Consider the following 8,238-nt stretch of genomic DNA (forward strand, 5'->3'; position numbering starts at 1 on the left):
TCTTTCTGATGCATTGTTGTATTAGGTTTGCTAATATTTGTTGAGGATTTTAACATCTATGTTCATCAGGGGTATTGGCTTATAATTTCCTTTCTTTGTAGTGTTTTATCTGGTTTTGGAATTAGAATAATGTGGGCCTTGTAAAATGAGCTTGGGGATCTTCCTCTTGAATTTTTTGCAATAGTTTGAGAAGGAGAGGTGTTAGTTCTAAGAATATTTGGTAAAATTCATTTGTGAAACCATCTGGTCTAGGGCTTTTGTTTGTTGGGAGTTTTTTGATTACTGCTTCAATTTCATTAGTTGTAATCTGTCTATTCAGATTCTCTGATTCTCTCTGATTTAGTTTTGGAGGATTGTGTTTCTAGGAATTTAACCATTTTATCTAGATTTTTCAATTTTTTTGGCATATAGGTGTTCATATTTACTGTCTTAATTTTTTTTCTGACATGAGAAATAAGAATGCAATAATGTTTTGTGCACATGTGGGCTATGGTAAGCAGAAATTCTAAAATGGTCCCATCTTAACCCTCAGAAATGGAATATGTTATCATGCCTGTGAATATGTTACATGGAAAAAGGGATTTTGCAGTTGTAATTAAAGTTACTAATCAATTGACATTAAAATAGGGAGTATTCTGGATTACTGAGGCTGACCCAATGCAATCAAATGAGCCCTTGACAGGAGACAAGAGGAGAACAGAATGGGAAGCCAAAGCAGTTCAAAACATGGGAAGGTTTTGATGTGTTATTGTTGCTTTGAGGCTGGAAGAGGGTGAAGGGGCCATACAGAAACTAATGTGAGCAGCTTCAAGGAGCTGAGTGCTGGCTCAGCTAAAAGCTCGTCAGTCCTATAACCTCAAGGAATTCAATCCTCCAATGTCTCCAGATAAGAACTGAGGTGGCCAAAATCTTGATTTTGACCTTGTGAGACCTTAAGCAGAGAATGTAGTAAAATCCCCCTAGACTTCTGACATACAGAACTGAGATAATATATTTGTTTTGTTCAAAGCTGCTAACTTTGCAGTGATTTTTTTTACATCAGTAATAAAAAGCTAACACATGGGTATATATCTATGGAATAACTTTTAAAAATTGGAAGTATTTTGACTTTTAAAAATTGGAAGTCCAAAATAGGTACATATAAGTGATGTCACATATTGCCAAATTTAAAGTTGTACAAATTTACTTTCAAAATAATAAGATATGAAGGAGTTGGTTGCCTATACTCTTGCCAACCTTTACATATTACCAAACTTTTAGATCTTTTTTAATCTGTTAGGTAAATAGTGTTTTACCATTGTATTTAAATTTTTTATTGATTTCATATGTTTGAGGTTGGGCACATTTATACATGCTGAAAAGCATTTGCATATATTTTTTTCTCTCCAAACTAGATGTATATTTTCTTTGCCCATTATTCTGCTGGGCTATTTTTTTTTTTAAATTGCTTTTAAGAAATTTTTTATGTATAAAAAATGTGCCCATTGTCATTTGTTTGTTGATTTTGGGAGGATATTTTTTATAAACAGAACTTTAAAAACTTTCTATGTTGTCAAATTTATATATTATTTACATCTTCTGGGTTTTTTATTGATTAAAACTTCCTTCCCTTCTATCATCAATAAATCGATGAACAACAAGTGCTGGCGAGGGTGTGGAGAAAGTATAACCCTTTTGTACTGTTGGTGAGAATGCAGACTGGTGCAGCCACTGTGGAAAACAGTATGGAGATACCTCAAAAAATTAAAAGTGAAACTGCCTTATGACTCAGTGATTCTACTTCTGAGAATTTATCTGAAGAAACACGAAACTTAATTCAAAAGAATATATGCACCCCTATGTTCATTGCAGCATTACTTACAATAGGCAAGATCTGGAAGCAGCCCAAATGTTCATCAATAGACGAGTGGATAAAATAGTTGTGTCATATTTACACAATGGAATACTACTCAACTGTCAAAAAGAAGAAAACTCTACCCTTTGTGACAACATGGATGGGACTGGAGAATATCATGCTAGGTGAAATAAGCCAAAGACAAATACCATATGGTCTCACTAATATGTGGACTTGAATGAACAAACTGAACTAGCAAGCAAAATAGAGACAGACTCAGAGATAGAGAGCAGGCTGATGGCTCTGGTGAGGGCTGTTGCGGGGAAGGTGGAAGGATTGAGCAGAAAAGAAAAATAATCATGGACATGAACAACAGTGTGGTGATTGCAGGGGGAGGGAGGTGGATAGAGGTGGAAGAAGGTACAAGGGTGATTAATAGTAATAGAAAAAATACAATGAAAAACTATTGGAAAATTCTTCCCTTCTCTGAAATAAAATAATATTCTCTTATGGATTTTTATAGCACTTCTATGGTTTCACTTTCCACATTTAATCCTTGGATTCATATATCATTATTTTTTAGTATAAAGAATGAAGCTTAACTTTTTTTAGATGACTATCCACTTGTTTCAGTGTCATTTATTGAATAATCATGTTTTCCTCCTCAAGCTTGAAAGGCAAACCTAACCCTGCATTTAATTCCTATGTGTATATTTGGCCCAGTTCTAGGCTCCTTCTGTAGCTGGTTCCAATAGTGTTTGCCTATTTATCATATGCTTCATTTCAACAGTTTACCTCTTTTTTGGTAAATTTTTGTCTCATTTACACTTTCAGATTCTGTTTCAGTACATTCTATTTCTTGTCCTTATTAATATCAAAATATAAATGTGAAGGATGTACCGCATTTTTCAGACCATAAGACACACCCCGCCCCCCCGCCCAATTTAGGAGGAATAATGATTGTTAATGCTGCTGTTGTGTTCTGTTTATATTTACGTCGGTGAAATATTATGTTATTTATGTTATTAAATACTTTACCACATTTTTTACTTCAAATTTTTTCCCCTATTTTCCTCCTCTAAAACCTAGGTGTGTCTTATGCTCCAAAAAATATGGCAATACATTTAGTATTTTATATTATGTATAATTATTCCTTTTCTTGTGCAAAATTTCACCTTTTATTTCACCTTATCTTGCATTTTCCTGATGCAGGCTCTAAGTTGCTGCTATTTCCTAACTCCAGGTGCCAATTCATACCTGTTTTCACGGTGTTCACTCCTTCTCCCACACTCTCGACTATTCCAGCCCCTTCATGGCCCAGAATGATGGGATAATGGGTATTGCTCTCCAATATTTTTATCTCTGTACCACAGAGCCCTGTGGCCACAATCTGTATGGAAAGCAAAGAGTAATACAGTTTTCTCTGTCTTAGCTAGAGGTGTTTTAGAATTGGTAATATTTTAAACCTTTTTGCTAGTTTGATATGCCATGTTAATATTAATGCATTTATTTCTTAGTTTTATTTCTAGATAAGTGTCAATAATTTGTTTAAAGCAATGCAATATTTTTCATTAGTTAATTCCAGAATAAATAATGATTTTAAAACTTACTGGGAATGTCAGAATGAGTTCAGAAGAGACAATTGTAAAACCACAGTGTGACATCAAAGATCTTACTTTGTACTTCATTGGAGCTTGTGGGTGGGAGAGTGGAGGAGAAAGACCAAATATAGTAACGAAGGAAATGGAACACAGGAGAAAAAAGACATTACTATCTCCTATTATAATTGAAGCCTTAATTTATTTTGCACAAGGGCTTTATAGTTGTGTTACTGGTACAAGTTGTAATTCCACGTTTGTTGTAAGTCAGCCAGACCATTTAAAATGGAAGCACTCTAGAGCAGTGGTTAACAAAAGCTGACATCCATCTTGATGCATGTGGCTCAGTGGGTTGTGTGTCATCTTGTAAAGGTCACAAGTTAGATTCTAGTCAGGGCACATGCCTTGGTTGTGGGTTCAATCCCTGGTCTGGGTGTGAGCGATTTCTGGTTGCTCAATCCCACAGGTACAATCCCCCTGTCCAGGATTCAGTCCCAGACCAATTAATCAATGCTTCTCTCTTACATTGATGTTTCTCTCTCTCTCTCTCCCTTCCTCTCTCCCTTCCTGTCTCTTTAAAAGCAAGGAAAAAAAATGTCCTTGGGTGAGGATAAAAAAAGAACTGAATTTTTTTCAAATTTGCTTATGTAAAAGAGGGATTATTGAAAAAATACTATAAAATTGCTTACAACTCAACTGTAGGAAGAGCAGCATGGATCTAGAAATCCATCAAGTAGACTTTGTCTTCATCTCAGTACTCCTATTTATCATGTGCATAGCTGAATTTTCCAAAGACATGCTTTTTCTTGTTTCTCATGATCGTATCTTTAAATATGGCTAGTGGCTCTAGTCCACCCAGCCTCTCCAGTGCCCACCATTTTCTGTTCTACTCAGGTTCTGTGTCTTGTTAAAATTTAGGGGTGAGAAATTCAAATTTGTAGCTTGTCAGATAGTGGTTGTATACCTTTGAGTCAGTGTCTCAATCTGGCTGCATGAGTGGGGACCCTGTGTGGAGGAACAAATGCAGATAGCCAAGCAGTGTCCTGTACACTCTGTGTGGGATGCAGGCTGAGAAGACTCTGAGAAGAGGACCCTGAACTAGAAATAAGGTGAACAATGTTCTGGTCTGGTGGTCCCTGTTAGAATCACCTGGGGGAGATTTAAAAACTCTCATGACCAATTAAATCACAAATTCAGAATGCTCAGGTGTAGGATCCAGTTATCAGCATTTTTCAAAGATCCTAGGTGCTTCCAAATGGTAATCAAGGTTGTGGCAAATTGCTTTTACTCTACTTAGCTGTGTGACCAGTCACTACACCTCAGTGGATTTTTAATTTTCTCATCTGTAAAATAACAGGTATTCCTAGCCTGACTTTCTAGGATTTAGGCTTGATTTATCTATAATCAAACAATTTTTCATGTATCATATTTCAAGATAACTTAAATATCATGAAGAATGTAATAAATTTAAAAAGTACAGATTAAAGTATGGTTCAGGGTAGAAACTTCTTTTAATTAGTATTTAGTACTACAGCTGTGAGGAAGTATCCTTTGGGCATTTAGCTTGTGCCATACTTCCCTAGTGTTTTCTCTGGCTGGATTTAGAGACAAATGGAAGTGTTTCATGAAGAGGAAATAGAACAGCATGCAGTTTTCTTTCTGAATTTGGTTTTTGGTGTGAAAAAGCTTTTTTTTTTACCTTTATGCGAACTTCCTTTGCCTTTGGTGGGGCCACTTCTACTTCCTCAATGGAAAATGGTGCATTAGGCTTCCAGAGTATGGCTGCTCTGCATTTGATAACCTAGGGAAGAGAAGATGGGGAAAAAAGGGAAACTGCTTAGGCTTGGGAGATGGATTCTTGTTTTGAGGATTTTAGAAGGTTAAGCCCAGTTCTTCCACACTCAAACCAAAAGGGGAAAAAAGTCATTGCTTAAATATATTAAGTGTGTGTAGCCTCTTGGATCCCAGTCCAACTTTGCTTGTACTATCAGTGTCTTCATTCAAATTGGTTTTGCAATATTAATTATATTTACATGATGCTACACAATCAGGAGGATAGAAGTTATACTTTTGATCTTGCCATGGATGAAGTTGTACAGTGGCTGCTTCAGGGTAGGAATGGAATTGCGGTGTGAGGGCTATTTGTGATCCCAGGTGTGAAAAAGAATCAGTTTGTGGGTGGAGGGATATGCTATGGAGCAGGGAATTGAGAACATCTAGTTGTAGCAATTCATCAAATGGTGGTGACAGGCAGGCTCAGGTTGGAGAGATTGTTGGCGGCAAGGGAGTTCTTAGGGGTTCTGATTTCAGTCCACCAGTGTTCTCACTATACATTTTCTTCCTATGTGGTCTCACTTATTTTTTTAATATAGTTTATTGATTATGCTGTTATAGTTGTCCCATTTTCCCTCTTCACTCCCCTCCACCCTGCACACCCCCTCCCACCCACATTCCCCACCTTTAGTTCATGTCCATGTGTCATACTTATAAGTTCTTTAGCTTCTACATTTCCCATACTATTCTTACCCTCCCCCTGTCTATATATTTTTATAGATTTCACTATTACCTTTATGTAGATGACTTGACAGTTTGTATCTATGGATAGACTTGTCTCTCTAAGTTTTAGACTCATTTATTCATCTGCTATTAGAAAGTCCTCAGGCATCTTAAACTCAACACATGAACACATCATTATTTCTTCCTCCTGTACTACCCCTTTCTACAGTGGTGGGCATAACTCACAATCTGCCCCACAGCCCGCACTCCCTATTCCAGTGAGTGGCCATATACCTAATCCATTCACCCAAGAAAGAAACCTGGGAAGTAGCCTTAATTTTTACCTCATTACAATCTAAAACTTTCTGGAATCTGTCCCCTATTCTCCATTTTTGCTGCTACTGTGTGGTCCAGGTCCTCACCTTGCCTTTTAACTGGCTTGGGTCCATCACCTTAAGATCCATTCTGTATATCATTGCCATCTGAACTATAATCCTGACCATGCTATTCCCCTACCTAAAAATGACATGGCTATCGATTCTCATATGGAATATTTTTCTTTCTCCTATGTTTCTCCCTTGTGCTAAGTGTTCCCTTCTCTGGAAAGGCTAACCAGTTTAGGAGCACTTCTCTCTCTCTCCTTTAGTACCCCTGCACACTCTTTTTTTAGTAATATAAGGTACTTTATTTTTAGAGTATAAATTTTGTACCTGTCTTCCACTGCTGGTTTAACAAAAATGTTTTTGAAGTCTTAGCAAAACAAGCAGGGCATTATGGCAAAGCAGGGTGCTGTGTAGGGGACCGGTTTGTTTCAGTCTGGCAAATGTGACTCAGCTCTGTATGGAAAACCTACAGAAGCAAAGTGGTGGGCAGGAGCCAGACCTTCAAAACGAGTTTTCCTGTGGGAATTAGGCCTAGAAAATGCATACTGACTATTATGACTTGCTCTTGCTTAAAGTCCATCACCCTAGTTTGAAACAAGAAATGTGTATTGTCTATCTTCAAGGTAATTTCCAAAGCCTGTGTGAATTCATCCAAGGACAGAGCTAATCAGCTCACTGCCATTCCCTTCTGCATGTTATTTTTATTTCCTTGATTGCACCTAAAATGTAGGCAATAATATTCTATGTGATAGATAATAAATCTTTCTCTGATGTAAACCCCGAGAAAAACAATAAAAGCCTGTCTAGGCAAGGGTCAGGGTGCTCTCCTGTTGAGAGAGTGGCCGAGGCACTCATAGACATTCTCCCCTTGAGGCAGTTGTTGTGCCATTCCCCCTTTTCTCCACAGGATTGCTGTTGCCTATGCATTTATTTTCTCTTTCAGCCACTACAGGCGGACTCTGCTGACTGGAGTCTGCCACAGTGCTGAAAGTGTGGTCCCAGACCAGCAATGTCAATATTTGCTCACTTGTCAGAAATACAGGGGATTGAGCCCCACCCTTAAACTTACTGACTTAGTTACACCTGGGGGTAGAGGTGGGGGCACCAGCAACAAGTTCTCTAGGGCGTTGCTGTAGAAAACACTTGCACACCTTTCTATAATTACTTTCTCTCTCTCTGAAATCTTTGAAGGAGGAGATGTATCCTCAACTCTGAAAAGTTTGATATAGGGCTTGATATATTGCTTATTAAAGGACTAAAACAACTGAGGAAAGGTAAAATACACAAAGGGAGTAAAAGAAAAGGAGGAGAGGAGCTAGGATTAAGACAGTCTCCCCTTCAGGAGTGCAGAGACGAGTTGGAAGATGAGGTGTTATTAGATAGACAAGCACACAAGTTGACACAACTGTGACATGACATAAAGAAAACTGTACTTACTTTCCCGGTAGTACTCATGCTGACTCTTGTTTGTTCTTCTTGCCACAAGTGAATATACTGAGAAGGGAAGGTTCTGTTTATAACTTCTATTCTGGGAAGTCCAAGAGTACACAGGTCACTGCTTGGCTAAGAGTCTGGGTCCTGTGCTCTTTTGTATAGTCTGGTAATTAACAGGCCTGAAGCTCAGATTGTCCTGTTCCTTATCTGAAATACACTTGGCTCAGTAAAAGTGTACAAAACGTTTTGTTGAAGGGTTTATTCCATGGCTGACAGGTAGGTTTCCCCCATACCAATGATGAGGAGTGACAGGAAAGATGAGTTAGAAAGAGAGTGAGGAAGAAAAAATGACTTTTGGTCCCTCATTGGGTGCCACACTGTTAACAGATGGGAACTGGGCCTGGAGCAGGTCTGCCTCAGGCCTGCTGGTAGTCTGTGGGTTCTTGACTTTGTGTAGGAAAGATTTCATAGAGTTTATTAATTATTGTATTAT

General features: G+C 37.9%; 1 protein-coding gene across 2 annotated transcripts in view; it reads right to left on the reverse strand.

Moving 5' to 3' along the window:
• Nucleotides 1–7,983, reverse strand: part of ADH6 (alcohol dehydrogenase 6 (class V)) — a 28,517-nt gene extending 20,534 nt beyond the window's left edge. Inside the window, exons 1-3 of one of the 2 annotated variants that reach the window (XM_045820098.1) lie at nucleotides 7,749–7,983; nucleotides 5,132–5,233; nucleotides 3,092–3,224 (exon numbers count right to left, since the gene is read on the reverse strand). In XM_045820098.1, the coding sequence (XP_045676054.1) occupies nucleotides 3,092–3,224; nucleotides 5,132–5,233; nucleotides 7,749–7,766 (253 nt within the window). In that variant the 5' untranslated portion in view covers nucleotides 7,767–7,983. The remainder of the gene's footprint in view (nucleotides 1–3,091; nucleotides 3,225–5,131; nucleotides 5,234–7,748) is intronic. The other variant, XM_045820097.1, reaches the window with a different exon arrangement.
• Between the last annotated feature and the right edge of the window lie 255 nt (nucleotides 7,984–8,238).

The sequence above is a fragment of the Phyllostomus hastatus genome, unplaced genomic scaffold (assembly GCF_019186645.2).
Source record: "Phyllostomus hastatus isolate PE091 unplaced genomic scaffold, TTU_PhHast_1.1 phas_scaffold_39, whole genome shotgun sequence".
Taxonomy (NCBI): Eukaryota; Metazoa; Chordata; class Mammalia; order Chiroptera; family Phyllostomidae; genus Phyllostomus; species Phyllostomus hastatus.